This window comes from Pocillopora verrucosa, chromosome 11 (assembly GCF_036669915.1).
Source record: "Pocillopora verrucosa isolate sample1 chromosome 11, ASM3666991v2, whole genome shotgun sequence".
Classification (NCBI taxonomy): domain Eukaryota; kingdom Metazoa; phylum Cnidaria; class Anthozoa; order Scleractinia; family Pocilloporidae; genus Pocillopora; species Pocillopora verrucosa.
Genome location: NC_089322.1, coordinates 2,373,563 through 2,392,388, shown reverse-complemented (window position 1 = coordinate 2,392,388; position 18,826 = coordinate 2,373,563). Strand labels below are relative to the sequence as shown.

At 37.7% G+C, this 18,826-nt stretch overlaps 1 protein-coding gene and 1 long non-coding RNA gene across 2 annotated transcripts; both read right to left on the bottom strand.

The window, feature by feature from the left end:
* Window positions 1-4,124: 4,124 nt before the first annotated feature.
* Window positions 4,125-8,451, bottom strand: LOC136284254 (uncharacterized). Its single transcript, XR_010719098.1, has 3 exons — window positions 7,789-8,451; window positions 6,133-6,362; window positions 4,125-4,255 (listed from the first exon to the last, which is right to left on the bottom strand). It is a non-coding gene; the product is annotated as an uncharacterized lncRNA (long non-coding RNA).
* Window positions 8,452-13,089: 4,638 nt separating this feature from the next.
* On the bottom strand, window positions 13,090-17,317 carry LOC131769637 (uncharacterized). The gene is made up of 3 exons (XM_066174105.1): window positions 17,251-17,317; window positions 16,078-16,259; window positions 13,090-15,113 (listed from the first exon to the last, which is right to left on the bottom strand). The coding sequence occupies exons 1-3, from the start codon at window positions 17,294-17,296 to the stop codon at window positions 14,877-14,879; spliced, it is 465 nt and encodes a 154-aa protein (XP_066030202.1). The 5' UTR covers window positions 17,297-17,317; the 3' UTR covers window positions 13,090-14,876.
* Window positions 17,318-18,826: the final 1,509 nt, after the last annotated feature.

The following is an 18,826-nucleotide window of genomic DNA, read 5'->3' as shown; positions in this document are numbered from 1 at the left end:
AATGATTAACAAGTTGACTTCGACATACAACTGAGATAATCTTGGAAGCCGCTGCATTGGATTAGACTGAGAACTTTTTATTAAATCGATGTCTTAATTAATGCTTGTAACTGTTGAAATAAAGAAGTCCTTGGAGGTATGTTTCCATCCTTGACTAAATGTGTTCTTGAATTGCGCTCACGATGTGTACCTAGTCATCTCCTAAAGGGGAATCGTACGAGACTCACCAACCATTGCGTTTTTGTTCGAAACTGAATACTTTTTTTTAATCGTTGTTGTCTTTCATCCACACTAAAAAACATCGATGAAATACAAACTAGCTAGAAATCTTTAGTAGGTCGTGGGATTTGCTTGCCATATTCACGCGATCAACAAGAGGTATTCCACTTCATGATTGCCCTTGGTATATACAACAGAATTTGAAGTATAACAGTTTGACACTAAGCAGAACAACAAGTTCCTTTTACAGCCGCACGACAGTCAAGCAGAAACAAATGGAATATCAGGCTACATACATGTTTCCTACATTCTACCAGTTGAATTTGAATGATTGACCCCTATCTGGTGAATGTAGCATGCGTGGTGAGGTTCTAAAGAAGGGAATAGGGGTGAATGGGAAAAAAAAAAAACAACAACAACGCTCGATTTTCTACAGTGCCTCTTAAGGTCTGTTCGTGACTGACAGAGCCCCTCACTGTTCACCTGAAAACCATGTGATCCTCCCCAAAATTCCGCTAGCAATAAAATGATAAGTGGTAGCTTTTGTCACGGTCTGCCATTCATTTCCTGTGATTTTAGCTTCCGTGTCTGGCTTTCACTTTAACACTTAAAGTTATTCAAAATTGTTATCTACCAGACAATCTGTTGATGAAATGTTAAAGGAGAAGAGGGTTAACGTCCATGTCGTAAATGATCTCGCGACAAACAATAACACTGCTTTGATGTACACCATTTTCACTCTCCTACTCACGAGTAACTCCGATCTCACAATCAATCAACCCAAATCACCTATTATATTTCCGTACTTCCGTCACGAACCTATCAAAAAATTCAATGCAACGCTTCATTGACGACTGCCAATTGTGAGAGTGCAAGTAATAAGTCTCCCAAGAAAGACAGATTTTTCTTTGATTAACTACAAAACAAAGAGATGCGTAATTTTGATTCATTGACCCACTTTATTTTTAGTCGTGGATACGCGAAGCATAGGAAGCACTTGTTAGGAGTCAGAATATGCAAATTTGTCACTCGTCTCAGATGAAGACAAGTCGATATGTAAACGGCAGACCAATTGCTATTGACTTTTCGAGATAATACTGGAACGCGTCTGTCGACTCTCCGAAGTAACTACCGCGACGTTGAAATAGAATTCGACTTTCCTTCGAGAAAGTTTCGACTAGTACTCGTCGTAGTAAGCACATGGTAGTTAGCTGTGTAGACGCTGAATGCGAAGAGTCTTTGACCCCTCGATACGTCTGCTCGTCGATCCTCCAAGCTCACATTGGGTTCATAAATGGTGAACCTTTTACGAGTGAATCTTACCAGCGAAACTTTGATCGAACTCACGAAGGAACCTATGAGCACTCGTATCAGCTAAGGTATAAATCAGCCATAAGGTTAAACAAAGCCATGAGAAACACGAGTGGCACAACTGATCAGTCCATAACATCCAACCAAAACACTCTTGTGGCCAAGTACAACGAAACGCAGTCAGAAGACTGATCTGATGGTAACAGAAATATACAGGAACGAAGAAGTAGGTCAAAGTCCAATCGTATTAGCAAAGGCGTCCGTCCTGATGGTGAACCATCGAGATTACCGTGGAAGAAAATCCTGAACTTATTCAACAAGAGTAAAGCAAATAAGAGGTATGAAGGTCTCTATTGTGCAAAGTGCGTCACATTCGCCACCATTGAAAACGACTTTATCGTTTGATTACCGTTATTATCAATAAAACCAGAATGGGTAGAAGGAAATTAAATGGAATCACTCGTGCAAAAGGTTTAAGGTTGTATTTTGCTCTTGATTATGTTTATGTTTTCAAAACAAGAACTGCAAAGCATAAAAAGACGTGAAGTATCAGTTATTTTTCATGATGAATTTGTACATGTTGTTCAATGTTATTCAATAAAGTGTAAGAAAAAAAATCACAAGTATTTTGTCTCAAGGACAAAGTTACTTACTTCAGGTGATATGGAGTTGAGCTCCGGACCTGTTACTCAGGGAAATAATCCAAACAATCTTAATTAATTTCAATCTGGATTAGTTCAACATGGCCTGAGAACATCAGATGTTGGTGGTGCAGGCGATTGCTCCTTTAGAGTTGTATCCCATCAGCTGTATGGTGAACCTAACTATCACATGAATGTTCGTATTACTGGTGTTCAATAAACAATCCAGAAAGATTCATCAGAAGTAGTACAGACCATTTTTGGTCAAGGTATTTAGCCAACATGTCACACCAGGGTACATGGGCTAATGCACTTGTCAAACAAGAATGGAGCAAGTTACTTATTCACAACCTGAAGCACGTTCATACAAATTTTACATACAGGATTTTACTTATCTTCAAAAGTCATTCAAACGTAATGTACCTGATTTATTCACAGTTTCCTTTGATGTCGCATTTGATCATTTCTTGTGAACACATAAAATAATGCCTTTCTAGTACCCCTAGAGTCATCAAAATATCTGCACAAAAGACAGATCCTGGGGTTATTGATCTTATAACAACAGAGGAACTTTAGGGACAAAACCATGCTTAGTGGGGTAGGTAGGGGGGGGAAGCATCTCTCACACAAGTCCACCCCAGGGCACGGGGGGTTACAGGCAGTTCAGGTGTCAATGGGAGCAGAACAACAAGTTCCTTGTATAGCTGCATGACAACTAAGCTTAATCAAATGGAATATCAGGTTACATGCATTTTTCCTACCCTCTACCAACTGAATTTGAATGATTAACTCCCATCAGGTAAATGTAGCCTGTGTGGCAAGGTTCTTAACCCTTTAACTCCTACACCAAATTTGGAATTCTCCCTACTGTCAACCATATAACTGTTATAAGGTTAGTAGAGACAATTGAGTATTGGATCAACTAATTATCCCCAAATTGATATTTTTCTTCATTCTCATCACTTGTCTGGTTGATATTGTATTGACATTGTAAGGAGGGATTCTGTCTCGGTCACTCATGGGAGTTAAAAGGTTAAGAGGGGAATAGGGGTGAATGGAAAAAAAAACTCTATTTTCTACAGTGCCTTTTTATAGTCTGTTTGTGACTGACAAAACCCCTTACCGTTCACCTGAAAACCATGTGATTCCCCAAAATAACCACCAACCCCCCTCCCTTGATGATAAAATGATAACTGGTTGCTTATTCTCAAGGTCTGCTATTTATTTCCTGTAATTTAAGTGTTCATGTCTGGCCCTAACTTAACCCTTTAACACCCAAGATCTCTTTAGTGATTCTCTTTACTGTCTGCCATACAGTTCTTGTTATGTTAGTTTGGAGAATATGGTATTAGATCAAGTTATAATCCCCTAATTGATATTTTTCTTCACTCATCACTTGTCTGCTTGATATTGTATGGAGAAATTCTGTCTTGGTCACTCATGGGAGTTAAATGGTTAAACACTTGATGTTATTCAAAATTGTCATCTACCAGACAATCTGTTGACAAAGTGTAAAAGAAGGAGTAACTTAATGGACACTTTTGACAGTAAAAGTGACAAATCTCCCGAGAAAAACAGATTTCCTTTGAGTGACTACATTACAAAGAGAAACATGATTTTGATTCATTAACACACTTTTATTTTCCTTTCATTTAATAGCTAAAGCAAAAACTCACATTTTAAAATCCCCAATACTGAAATTAAAGCATAATCATTGCTTTATGTCGCATGCAGCGTTTTCCTTGAGTAGAGTGGTTCAGTGTCTTTATTGAATGAAGATGTATCCAAATTCCTTGATATTTTTGTCTCTGTTGTCTGCACTCCACAAAGCTCTGTTTCCACACGTGTTTTCATATCTTGATCCTCCTTCACCAGATCTGATTCTGGAATCATGGGAACTGCAGTCATCTTGTTCATTGCCATTGACACCCATTGCAAGAACCTGGTTACCCCATCAACCTTCATGCCATGGCATATCTTGGTGAAGGAAGTGCTTCAGTAGGTTGAAAACAGGGTCTCCAACTGATCCAATCTGGTGACTCCATTTTTGAGAGACTGAAGACCTGAAGGTAACTGAAGGTTTCCTGCAAGATAAGGAAATTTTCAACTTAGTATCCATTACATTGGTATTACTTCACTTTGTTCTATGAGTGGTCCAGCAAACTTGCACTAATCTCTCACCTGGTCAGATGCGATACTTAACCCAATCATGATTTAACCCTTAAACCACTAAGAGCTGACTAGCATCTAATTTCTCCCTACATTATCAACCCTTGTTCATGTGATTTGGTCAGAGAATGAGTATTTCAACCCCAAAATGATGTACAAAAGAACTTTACCCTCATTAAAGTTTACTCTTTCCATCTCTCTTAACCCTTTCACTCCCATAAGTGACCAAGACAGAATTTCTCCTTGCGATATCAATACAATATCAAGCAGATAAGTGACAAAAATAAAGAAATATCAGTTAGAGGATTAGTAGTTGATCCAATACCAAATTCTCAAAACTAACATCACAAGAACTGTATGGTAGACAGTAAGGAGAATTACTAATGAGATCTTTGTGCAAGATCTGAACTTAAAGGTGAAATGATTGACAAGTTGACTCTGACATACAATCAAACTCACAAAGCTGTGATTACAAGGGAATTGATTGAGATCATCTCAGGAGCTGCTGCACTGGATTAGATTGAGAACTTTTTATGAAAATGATGTCTTAAGTAATGTTTGTAACTGTTGAAATAAAGAAGCCCTTGGAGGTGTGTTTCCATCCTTGACAAAATTTGGTCTTAAATTGTACTCACAATAATGTGTATCAAGTCATCTCAACTAAGGACAACTAAGCTTATTCAAGTGGAATTTCAGGCTACAGCTGCAGGACAACTAAGCTTATTCAAATGGAATATCAGGCAACATTGTACATGCATTTTTTCCTACATTCTACTACTTGAATTTCAATGATTAACCCCTATCAGGTAAATGTGGCTTGTGTGGTGAGGATCTAAAGAAGGGAATGGGGGTGAACTGGAAAAATACAAAAGAAAAAACACTCAATTTTCTACAATGCCTCTATAGTCTGTTTGTGAATGACAGATCCCCTCACCGTTCACCTGAAAACCATGTGATCCCCCCAAAAATCATCTCAGCCCCCCCTCTTGGCAATAAAATATTAACTGGTCACTAATATTATCATGGTCTGCTATTTATTTCCTGTAATTTAAGTGTTTGTGTCTGGCCCTCACTTTAAAACTTGATTCAATTAAAAATTGTCAACTACCATACAGTCTGTGGATGAAATGTTAACCCATTAACTCTCAAGATCTAATCATCAATTATTCACTCTAGCTGCCACACATTTCTTTTTAAGTTAGTTGTGAGGATTTGATGCTAGATCAAGATAACAACTTCTACCAGATAAGTTTGAGTATTCTCATTACCTAATTGTCTGACAATTTATGGATATTATAGGGAGAAGTTACATGTTCATCACTTCTGGGAGTTAAAGGGTTAAAGGAAAAGTGATAAATCTCCCAAGAATGGCAGATTTTCCTTCATGTAACTACAATACAAAGAGAAACCTGTTTGAATTCACTGACCCACTTTTACTTTCCCTTCATTTAACAGCAAAAGCAAAAACCCATATTTAACCCTATAACTCCCACAAGTGATTAACAAGTAACTTCTCCCTATAATATCCAGTCATTATCCAATAAAAAGTTAATGAGAATACCCAAACTTATCAGGTAGAAGTTGTTATCTTGATCTACCATCAAATCCTTACAACTAGCTTACAAAAAAATGTGTAGCAGCTAGAGGGGAGAATTGACAATTGGATCCTGGGAGTTAAAGGGTTAAAATTCCACCTGAAATTAGAGCATGATCATTACTCCATGTTGCATGCAGCTTTTTCCTGGAGCAGAGCAGTTCAGTGTCTTAAATAAAGGAAAATGTATCCAAATACCTTGATATTTTTGTCTCCATTGTCTACCCTCTACAAAGCTCTTTTTCCTCATGCATTTTCATATCCTGATCCTCCTCTGCCATATCCGATTCTGGAATAAGGGGAACTGCAAAGGATGTGCTCCAGTAGGTTGGTAACACAGTCTCCAAGTGATCCAATCCTGTGACTCCATTTTTGGAAGGAACTGAAGATCTGGAAGACCACGCTTTTGAATCGTAACTGAAGGTGTCCTACAAGATAAGGAAATTTTCAATTTAGCATCCACTGCATTGGTATCCCTTCACTTTGCTGTATGAGTGGTTCAACAAACTCACATCAATCTCTCACCCAGTCAGATGCTATACTTAACCCAATCATGACTTAACCCTTCAACCACTGAGAGCTGACCAGCATCTGATTTCTCCCTACATTATTAACCCTGAATCAAACAGGAAGGTTATGAGAATAAAGTAAATGATCACCAACTTAAGAAGCTCTTGATCGCTGAACAAATTATTCTTGTATAAATAGAATATTATGGACAATGTACATTGTGATGTTAGGGTCAAGTCTTCCTGCTCTTTGAAAAGTAGACTTTGTTTGTGTCTTGATTTAGAGTTATTATTTAGTCATTGTGATTGTTTTTTGTGATTACTTTAAATACTCAATCAAAATGTGCACCACATTTAAGAGTTACTCTCATATCAAAGTCACAAAAGGCTGAGCCATGAGCTTAAGAAAATCTCAGAGGACATCCTTGTTTATAAAAAGTGCCACAATATCTTTACTGTATTAAGACTAGGAAAGCATTTTGACCAGCTGCATTTTATCTAGGATGGCTTAATGTGATCTCCTCTAAAACAAAACAAAAACTGACTCTAAAAGGTATGTAAAACAGACAGGAGTGGGCAAAATTAGAGGGAAGACAAATTAGTATCAAAATGTAAAAAAACTATGCCCCCATTAAGATCAGTCATAATTTATTGCCTTAAGTTTCTTTTGAAAATTGAGAGTAATGCTTTATTTACTAGATTCTTTATTATAAAACAAACAGAGAAGCCTTGACAGTGCTCTGTTCTGTTGTAAAGCACTTAAGAAGTGGCTTGAGAACTCTATCACTTCCTTCATGCTCTAGCAGCTTCCAACATGCTTTACAACAGAAATAGAGCACAGTCATGGCTTCTCTATTTGCTAAAGAAAGGGAGGGCTGTAAAAATTGACTGCTAGTGTAGGGGAAGAGATAGCAGATTTTTTGCCATAAGTAATGGAATTTAAGTAGCAAACCCCTGTGTGTGTTGGTATCGTTTTGGTTCCAATGTCATTAGTAGATATCATTGCTTTAGTATGATGAGAAAGAAAGCAAATTTCCAAGTTGTTCATTTACTTGAATCTAGATATTGTCCAGTTGAAATCTACTGATCACATTCTTGTTCCTATGAGCACTTCGAGGAAAATAACACTTGCTGTCAAAAGATAACTGCTTTGTGAGATGTACTGGTAACCACTTGTGATGGATAATTATTTTAAAAGATTTTAAAGTCGAGTTTGATGCGGACCTTATTTAGTTTTACTTGCAAAGTAGTGAAATGGAAAATAAAAAGCATAAATCAGTCATGGCTATATGATCATTAGTGTGATGGGCTTATAACAAAGGGAACACTTAATGTGCGAACCTACCTCCACCGATATCGCACAGCTCGTTCTTGTTCGTCATACATCATACGTTAGCAATTTCAAGGAGTTCTTTTAAACAGAAAGAGTCACTCTCCAATTGTGGGGCAGCTGCAATTCAGTGTTTTCAATTACATATTCAAAGTACTCTTAGTAGATACTTTTCTCCTCTTCGTGGGTCAGGTTCTCTCTCATGGATTAGATCTCATCATCCAGGATTGGGTGAAGTAGGCCATCTACTTTCCATGAAGCTCTGGGAGAAAGAATAGTTCATCCGGTCTTCCACTGATAGTGTCGTGGCTACAGCCCCTTATTAAATGTGTGTACCAGTGTTGTTTAACTTTATCCAGGTCATCTTGAAGTACTATTGAGCGAAAGAGAACCAGAGGCATGCCATTTGAATCTCATCTCCTGGGTTAAAGATTTCCTGTTCCATAGGGCACTTAATGAAGTTAATCCACCAAACAGACGTAATTCTTCTGTAAAATGTCCACTAGCCCTAAATCCTTTGGTTTGCCAGGGTGGCTCATACTTGTGCGCTTCTGCATCTTGTTGAAATGTACATTGCATAGTTACAAAAATGGCGCCTTAATTAGCAGGACAGAGCTAGTCCCAGGTTCCGGTCGCTTTCAGCGACGGGTTTAGTTACCAGTACTTTGAAATTTTGATTTTGGTGTGCTTTACGCTTTGTTAAGAGGATTTCTACCTTCATCAGACCAATCTTAAAAGGCTATTTTTATCAATTTGCTTCAACCAACTGACCAATAGCAATTATTCTGTTTACAGTAATAGAATTATCCGCCTTTAGTAATGCATCAATAAAAGACTTTTCATTGAAAGCGTAGTGAAAACGAGAAAGCGAAAACGAAAATCAAGACATCAAGCGAAAACCTAGACATCAGGTTCTTGCAATGTCGATAGAGCCTTCTCCCCAAAGGTATGCTTATGACACTCAACCACCCTCCAGTCATGAAGTGTTAGCCCAGTGTCTGTGGTGTGAAAAGAGTACAAGCATAACCACCAATCCTGTATTGCAGGCAGTCAAATAAGATGAATAAGACAAGCCCCTTCCAGCCTCATAGAAAACTGCCAGTTGGATAAGGGGTCCAATAACATACCCACCCCTAGAGCTCTCCTTACAGAGCCATTTGCAACCCACCCTTGGATAGGTTAGTGGCTGGCTGCATGCGAGGCGCTAAGCTTGACGTTAAGCCCTCTGCATTTTTACCGGCAAGCCTTGCTTGATGGCGGGGTATGCTCCGAACACCAGCCATCAAAATTTTGCAGCCCTTCCTAAGCCTACTACTTTGGACTTTCAACCACCCTCCAGACACAGGGTATTCACCCACTAAATAATCTCTATCAACGCATGAACCTGACTGTCAATCTTGCAACATATCGGGCATGTTTTTGGCAATCCAATCAGATATACTTTTTAGACATAAAAGAAAAATTAAAACGCCAAGCATTACCTGATTCTTGAAAATGAAACAAGACTCCATTACTCTTTCCTACTCCAATGGCCCCATACACTGGCAAAGCTAAACCTTACCATAATATTTTATTTCTCTATGCAACATCTTCCCGCTCAAGTCTTGTGCAGCAGGTTGCTACAAAAAAATCCCACACAAACAATCAAACTACACCAAAAATATAGCATTCAACCATTTCCTACAGAGAAAACACTCTAAGTGATCTCTTACGAGCCATCAAACCACTCACACGAGTGTAGACATGATAATAATTATATATTATACACAATTTTAAAAATAATGAAATGTAGAAGATCATTCCCAAAACAACAACTATGGCTTTTATTTATTACAGTCACCTGAAATAAATCTTTGAGTTTTAGACTTTTAGTCTTCAGTTAGAAATTTATCCTACTTTTTGTTCCCGAAAGTTTAAGTATGATTGTTCTCAGTGATCCATTTTCAAAAGTACTTTTCTCCCCAACCCCTCCTTCATAGGATGGGCTCGCGTAACAAGACTGGTGGATTTGCAGAACATGATTTGGTTCTTTATTTCAAGAATGTCTACTTTCCAACATTGCTAGTATCGTGTAAAACGCTTCACCACAATGATAAGACTTTATTTCACAACTCAACCAGGTGGGGTAAAAATTACACGATCATAACCTTACTTTTAATGGCATGCAATACATGCAAACAAGATAAAATATAAACAAATAAAAGTAATCAAAATATCAATGTTCAATTGCAACAGCTAGGAAAGCTTTATTGGGAACATAGAAGAGATAGAAATATATATTTTTGATAAGCTATCAGTAAAGTTAATGATCACACCACATCAAACAGCGTGAGGAGTACGCCTTCAAAGCTCCATAAGCCTCGTTCTCAATGAGAGATCTCTAGTTGGGGCCTTCATCCGGAAACATTGTTATTATCTCGGTGGGCATACGACGACCACAACTAGAGCATTCTGAGGTGGCACAAACGACTTTCACATAACAGGTTTCACGATGCTCAACGATTCTCCGTGAATGTACAAGTTTTGGAAAAGTGCATATTACATGGTCAAAGGGGCAATGGTAAATCAATCTGTTCTGATAGGCAAGTTCTCTTCTCAGAATACCTGCCCGATGCTTGGCTGTGAAAGTTTCATAGACCATCCGTACAGAAACGCCTGGAGAATATAAGGAAGTGTTAACAACGTTTGTTTGATGGATATGTTTTTCAATGATGTGCTTCTTAGCTCTCAGCTTCAGTCGAGTGGGAGTATCCATGCTCTTGTGACAAGGGAGGGGATTCATGGCCTGTTCCATTTAAAAACCGCTGATGATGGCGATGATATCTCCAGTTATTAAAACTTATTGTCAACGAAAAATTTAAGTTCCCTTCCGAAGTTTACAACCGAAAAATTCAAAAGTACCTGGAAGGCTGCGGAAAAAAAAGACGGGTCTAATACAGATTTCAATTTTTACCAAAACCTATATTGTCATGGACTTTCCTCACACTGAGGTCACGTGTTCTGTTCACGTGGTCTGTTGACCAATTTACAAATAAGCATCCAAAATGGCGATAGAATCTCCTATGAAGAAAGTCGCTTAGTTTCGACGAAAAGTTTGAGTTTTCCTCCGAAGTTTACTACCGAAAAATTCAAAAGCATCTGGAGGGCTGCGGAAAAACGACGTCGGGTCTAAGGGATATAAGTTTTCACAGAAAGTTATATTCATGACGTTTACGTTGCAGACGATCAAAGCACCCACGAAAAAGCAATTTTAAAAGGCTTATGCTTTAGTGGCCAGCAAAAAAGTGAGGAGTCGCACAAGTTGTCACAAAAATTTGAAAGTGGTGACAACGGCGTTGCAAATGTAGTCCAAACGTCATCTTCCTATTTTTACGGAGTGGTCGCTTCAGTAGACCTCATTTTGAATTAAGTAGCGTTATTCCGCCTACTCGAGATTAGCAACATTCAAACATGCACTCCAGAACAGAATCAATCGTACACAGAAGTATATCAGAAACACATAGATTGTGGATATGGTTTTTAAGTTGTTTGTTGTTATGATGACAAATTTAGCAAACCTGTACAGATATACAGAGGAGAAAATGAAGTTTATAAATTCATGGAAAAGATGATTGAAGAAGTTAAAGATTGCTTAAAGACAGCCGAGGAGCATTTAAAAAAACCATCAAAAATTTCTGAAGAGGATGAAATCCATTTCAGACAGGCAAAAGAATACCACATTTGTCGCAAAACAGTACACACAGAAAGATATTAGAATTAGAGACCACTGTCACATCACTGGAAAATACAGGGGATCAGCACATCAAGGTTGTAATTTGACTTATTTCCGATTAGAATTTGAAGATATGAAGATATCTGTTCTTTTCCATAAACTACCAGGTTATGACAGCCATTTTATCATGCAAGAGATTAGTCAAATAGCTAATAAATACACAAATAAGAACATGAAAGGAGAAGACAGACAGGTAAATATCATTGGAGGTCGACCTTGAATACCCAAAAGAATTGCATGATGATTACCCATTAGCCATAGAAAAAAATCCACGTTTCTCAAAATATGCTTTCCAGTTATTGTGAAGAATAAGACAGAAATACAATATGAGCATCGGTCAAGTTTAAAAGCTAGTTCCGACATTATCAACAAAAATAAATTACGTGCTTAATTACAGAATCCTTCAATTATATATGGTTTTCGTTTTTTGAAGAAAGTCCACAGAGCATTACAATTTAAACAGTCCCCTTGATTAAAACAATACATCGATTTCAACACGCAGAAACGATCAACCACCAAAAATTCCTTTGAGAAAGATTTCTTCAAACTTATGAATAATAGTGTCTTTGGTAAAACTACGGACGATATTAGAAAAAGAGTTGATGTGAAACTCATTACTGATGGAAAAAAATTGTCAAAATAAAGTTCAAAACCAACATTCGTAAGCAGCACAATCTTAATCTTAAGTTGATCATGAACTTGGTAGTTACGAACAGAACTAAGTGTCGCTATATTGCTTCGATGACAAGCGTTACATACATAAACTTGGCGTGACAAGTTACGCTTATGGACACTACTAAACCTTGAGAGTAAATTTTACTACAAAAATAAATTTTACAAATCAAAAATGTTTTTTCCATTGTGTAAACAAAATTTGAAGCTTATCATTGGTTAACATTGGTTAACAAAGACTCATATACTCGGGAAAGTCCCTGTTTGAATGAAGCCGACGCGTGGGTAGTATGTTAATTTTCTTTGTCTTTTAATTTTTACTGGCGTGACATGCAACATCTTTCTTCATTGTACTATGAGCGCATTTCTCAGAATCCGACTGTCTTTATTTTTCTCGGAATTCTTTTTAATATCTTTAATATCTAAGAGATACTTAATTAGACAGTGTTAATTTTATATTTGGATAAACTAAAGAAAATATCCCAAAAAGGATCATTAATATTTTCTTCGACATGGCACCAAGAGTTTCAATGTGAAGGTAAGGGCTGGTGTTGTCTAGAAGTGGATGCGAAGACGGCCTGGCAACTAAAGCTTGCGCTTCTCGGAAATCGTCGGTCGCCTCAGCAACAGCTCGCAAACAAACGCTTTTTTCCATAATATTTTTAAAACAAATTTTAAAATAATTTTCAAAGTCACTTAGCGCGCGACATTTATCACATAAATATTTGCCATTACTTTAAAAATTCAAACTTCTACACGTCCTTTAAAAAAATCTAAACCTCTGCAATATGATTTTCTGAGAGAAATCCAGTTTGCATGCAACACAATGCAGAAGAAATTAAGGTAATACAGAGCAAAAACTAGTTGATTTCAGTGTATGCACAAACTCGGAAAATTCGTCTACTAAACACCAAAGTAATCATTGGATTAGCTTCACATTTCTAAACAAAGTTCTAATACCACAGAAAGTTAATCTTAAAATGAACCTAAAAGTTAAATGCACTTGAATACACTTTTAAATACCCGAATGAATGTCAAAACTTTATCATTTAATGCAGCCTTCGCTGTAATCATCGTGAAACGTTAACGAAAACATGGTTCTGAAACCCTAAAATAAAAAGAAAACAATTGAAAAGTTTTGCAAAGTATTTAAATTGACCAACTTTGAGTTAAAACAATGCAGAATTTCACACAAATGATTCGACATAAACTCACTTGACGGGAGATGAGTTTGATAAGAAACTTATAAAAGAGATTTAAAGCTGTAGAGCTGCTTAAACAAATGTTTATGAGTCTTGCCCGTAAATTTCATTTAGTTAAAAGGTTTGTTCAAGGTCTTAATAATTTATGAAAGAAATTAGCCTAGCTAATTTGCACTTTTTAATTTCAGGATCAAGATCATTGTTGAAAACTGGACCGAGAGTGTCACGTGGATTTTTGTAAGTTTCTTACCCCCCACGAATTGAACTTTGAACTCTTGATGAAAACTCTAAAAAGGAAAATGAAAAGGAATGCGTGAAAGCTGTCTTGTATATTGTTATTCTGGAATACAGTCTTTATTCGAAGTTGTCCTGTTGTATACGTTTTATACAATCATGGAAAAACTGTCTCCCAAGCTGTCCTTTAATTAACAAATAGAGAAGCCTTGAATGTGCTCTGTTCTGTTGTAAAGCACGCAGGAAGCGGTTAGAGCACGAAAGAAGTGTAGGGGGAAACACATGACTCAGTCGAGTGTTTCTCCCCACTTCTTGAGTGCTCCAGCTGCTTCTTAAGTGCTTTACAACAGAACAGAGCACAGCTAAGGCTTATCTATTTATTTCATGATAAATAATCCGTTCAATTCCCTAAAATATTACTTTCAATTTTCAAAACAAACTTTATTTCCAAAGCGAGCAACAGTGTCATAAGCATCCTCCATACTCTCACAAAGCACGCTACAATAAGCCAGCGGTCGCAAGAATAAAGGGGATACTCAGCAACTGGAGAAGCTTTGATTGTTGAACAAATTTTTCTTGTATATATTGAACACTATGACGAATGTAAAAAATGATGTTGGGGTGTAGAGGGGTAATCACTCAAGCCTTCCGGCATTATTTATAATTTTTCTCGGGAAGGTCAAGTCTTAAAGAAGTGGTTCCGTTTCCCAGAGAGTTTAAACTAAAATACTTTAATTAAACTGGCGTTTCCAAGGTTATGAGTTCTAATAGTACATAAAACTTATATTCGGCTTTGTCGAGGAACACAAACGATTCTCCTCCAAGTAATTCTCTGTATGCGTCTTCAGTGTGTACTTGAAGAGGATATTCAATGATGACGAACCGCACATGGTTCCGTTTAGATTTCATTGAGAAATCTGTGACTCAAAGGTCCCGTTTGAAAGGCTACGGATCACTTACTCTATTCTATTTAGTGTTCAACAATAAAAACAGTTCTATCCAATTTAATGGACTTGTCTAACTCTGATACAAGCGGGAATACAGCGGGTGGCCACTTAATTCACTTATACTGTATGTAAAGTAGTTGCATAAGATGAGAAATTTGATCGGCTAGCCGAAACTAATTATTCTTCTTTAAATAGTAAAACACAAACAAAAACAAAAAGATTCTAGCACCTGGTAAACGTTGTTTTCAGCACTCTTACAATGATTACTACTCAAAGTCAGTAAACAAAAAAAAGCACAAAGAGTGCGCTTGTAAAGATGGTAGCGAATGATACAACTGTGGCAGTAGGTTTTACAGGAACACCTGGTGAGGCGTTTACACTTGGCGAGGTGTTGTCTACAAGCCCATTGCACATGTCCTGTTCACAGCACGTAGCTTCGCATTTTTCAAAGGTCTCTTCAGGTTGCAGATACGAGGCATTGCAAGACTTTGCCTGGAGGTCTTGGCACTCTGCCTGTATAAAGATTGAAATAAGGAAAAAGAAAATAAATTATAGCAATGGTCGAAAAGAGTTATTTCTTCAACATTTTTAAGGAGTAAGCTGGGGGAGGGGGGGGGGGAAGAAATTGTCAAAGCTTTCGTGTCACTACCCATCCTTTCTGGAAAAGTGAAAATGTTTTATCATAAAACAAACTTGTTTGTTTTGCAACCTGTTAGATTAAAATTATTATTGTACTCCCCATCCCACCCCAGCCTCTTATATCGAAACACTTATCCACACCTCTGAATTAGTTAATTGCAATGAGATTTTGTGCGAGAACCTTGATTGTTTACAAGTGATTCATCTCTTTGCCGAGATTGATGCACAAGAAATTATTTTAGAACAGTTTTAAACTGTGTCGAAATTCTAAACTAAACTTGGACTGTTTTGAAAATGTTCCACTCCACCACTCGGAGTAGTTTCGCGCGTCTTACATGAAAGTAGCTTACACCTCTTCTCTTTCATGTGTATCACTGAGCTCGAGTTCATCTGAGATCACGCGGTGAGAAGGACAGGTAAATGGGGTATCTCGAACCCTGTAAGGTCTAAGCCATGAAGATTATTCGGATTAGTACGTTTTCGCGAACCTGAATTACAGAAGGCTTTTATGGAATAGACTGAGAGCCAAACTTATCTAAACTAGAGAAGGGTCACATGACACCCCCGAACCACACCATATCCATGCCCCACCACAGGACTACCCCCTATTTATACCCAATCTTAGGACTACTCCCCCCCTCCCCCCCAGCTATGCCCCCTGTACCTCCACACCATCTACTGAGAAGTTCGCTTCGCTTTTTCTTCCTTTTTCATCTATTCTTAAAGGCGTCCTGATAACGCCGAAATGACGAAATGAAATTTGACTTGAATAATGTTAGTTAACTTCACCAGTTTAGCAGAAAAAGCCAAATTTTAATCGCACAGGATCAAAGCTTACCTTCATTCCACAGCGAAACATACTCCTAGTCTGTTTCATTTGTCCCCTTTTGGCTACAGCTAATTTTTTGATACACACGTCATAATCCGCGTCACAATCGGTGACATTCAAATCACCCGGCTTTGTGCATAACACTGTAGGTGGGTTTGGTGTGCAAGTGTTGCAGGTGATGGCCAGAACTACTGAAATTATAGAGTTATTTCACAAATTGATCCCCAAATTTATCTAATTATTTTATCGTGAATTATCATTCAGGGATCCAGTATGATTTAAATCAGACATTATTTAATCTCATTATCGAGGGAGGAAAAGAAAGGACCCTGGAAACGAAGCTTTGTGGCACAGTTGATAATGGCGTCCAATCAGAATCTTTTTCCTCTTCTATTATAATTCATTTTCGGCAAAGTAAACTCACAAAGGTGATGACAATGGACTTTGTCAGCCAAACTTGACATACATGTATTTGTATTTGAAAGGTGCTTATTAACATGGCCGAATTTTACGAATTTATGTTTTTACGGATGCGTAAAAAAGGAAAAGCCGTCGATAATAACCAACAACAACAACATCACTAGAACGTAATGACCTTTTTTGTCGATTTTCTGTAGAAAGTGGAATCGAAATAAAGCAGTTTGCGGTCGGTAAAGAAGAGGATACTCCGCCCGAAATAAAAACTATATTATATTTTTCACCACTGAGTTCATTGATATTTTACCTATCCTTTGGTGTATGATACTGAAGCCCTAACCGATTCTTTGCTTTATTACTTTCAATTGCGGTAGATGTCGATTTCGATTATTATGTGGTTTCATATAGATGCGAAATCAACGAACAAAACATGCCGAAAATGAATCCTTCTTTCCCAGACAACACAAAAATTTTAATTCAGCACAAGTCGGAGAGATTCACAGTTCACACTCACCGTTAAGAAACCAACATTGAACAGCGGGACAGCGAAAATCGACCTTTGATTATCTTGTTTACAATCGCTTTTTTGGACAGTGGATTTTCTTTTTTAGGTCCATTACAATTCTAAATTCTAGTCTTAACAACATTCCCAATCGTTAAGCCAACCCTTTCATACATTGTTATATTTTAACCTTTACCATAATTTGTCAGAATAAAATATGTATCGTAAGAATTCAAAGCGAATTCAAGCGACAATTCACTTACTGTTTGGTAAAGCGAACAATGGCAAAATGCTCATCATGCTGTTCATCGTGGGGAGCGTCAAGCGTCTGTGCGCAAATTCAAGGATCCGAATGTAAATAGATGGTGTTGACCCGATAGGCCGAAGTGTTACTCGGAAATTTTCCGATATTGGCCGAACTGACGAAAGGCCTCCACAACATGACCAAACATCCACAGAGACTTTGGATTGGACAGATTTCGGAGCCTTTAACGTAGAAAATATTTCTCATTTCCTTTTCAATAAAGATTTAGTTAAATATAAACACGTAAAAAATAGTGATATGGACCGACGTTTCGGAGTCTTCATGACGCCAAAGGCCAAATGCCAAATTCACCAAGGAGCCTAGAAAAGAACGGCATGCTTCCTTTCCTTAGCACTCAACTACTTAACCGTGCGCCCCGATTGGAAACCAAAGTTTAAGTAAAACCAACTAACGCAGGTCTACTATTACACTATCAAAACCACGTAGACAATCGTTATAAATGGAGCTTATTGACAACCTTGCTTGATCGCGCACACCGATTATCTTCCTCATGGACGTATTTTTCTGACAAGTGTGATCGCCAAGACTTTAATACCTACAACGTCTGATTAATTCCACCTTCAACAATTTCGTTCATTTAAGAGTAGCTTGCCAAAACCCCTCACAGGCGCCAAAAGAAACAAGGGCCATTGTTCGAGTGTTCATACCACTAAAGGACCAAGAGTCAGCAAATTATGTCAAGAAACAACTCAAGGACCTCAGCCTACAAGGACAGACAACTTTCCAACCCGTGTTCTTCAGCCGTAAAATCAACCAAGACCTAAAAGTAAAAGAGAAAAAGCCACAGGTCGTAAAACAACAACGCGTTGTTTATCGTTTTCAATGGAACCTGTATGATGCAGGTTATGTGGGCTGTACGCGCGAACACTTACACGTACGTGTGGACGGACATAAACAACGGTCATCCTCTATGTCTAAACACTACCTAGACAAACTGGATATGAGGCGCTTCGATATTCCAAAGAAATTCAAAAATAAATTTGATTGCTTAGTGCACGAGATCTTATTCATCAGAGAACTAAAAACTAACTCTCAACGCGCAATCCGACTCTATCCGTGTTTTAACACTTTAAAAAGTATTTCTGTAATTTAATCTCACACTCTTTATCATGTATTTTTTTTTTGCATCTATTAATACTCGCAAAATTCATTATCCTTACATTTACCTTGACAATGGCGTCATGAAGACTCCGAAACGTCGGTTCATATCGCTATTTTTTACGTGTTCATTTCCTTTTGACGGCTTATGCTACTTAAACTTCATAAATTTATGTTCGGCCTAATGAACCATTTTCACCAATCGCTTTGACGAAGGGCTAACGCTCGAAACGTCAGCCTTTTAACTCTCTACGGTGGCCCGTTTACGTCGTTATCAACTCAGTTGATAACTCCATATTACCCTGTTATACTCCCCCACCGACACAGCACCACAGTTTCCTTAGAAACTTACCCCGTTTATCCATTTTAACCTAGTTAATATCAATGTCAACAACAATTCAGGAAAATTTGCTGCA

What these genes read in the sequence shown, in the direction of transcription:
- LOC131769637 (XM_066174105.1), bottom strand. Translation starts at nt 17,296, where the DNA reads ATGAACAGCATGATGAGCATTTTGCCATTGTTCGCTTTACCAAACA. An exon ending in ATTGTTCGCTTTACCAAACA is followed by an intron (nt 16,260 to 17,250) that starts GTAAGTGAATTG and finishes CTATAATTTCAG; the next exon opens with TAGTTCTGGCCATCACCTGC. An exon ending in TGTTTCGCTGTGGAATGAAG is followed by an intron (nt 15,114 to 16,077) that starts GTAAGCTTTGAT and finishes ATCTTTATACAG; the next exon opens with GCAGAGTGCCAAGACCTCCA.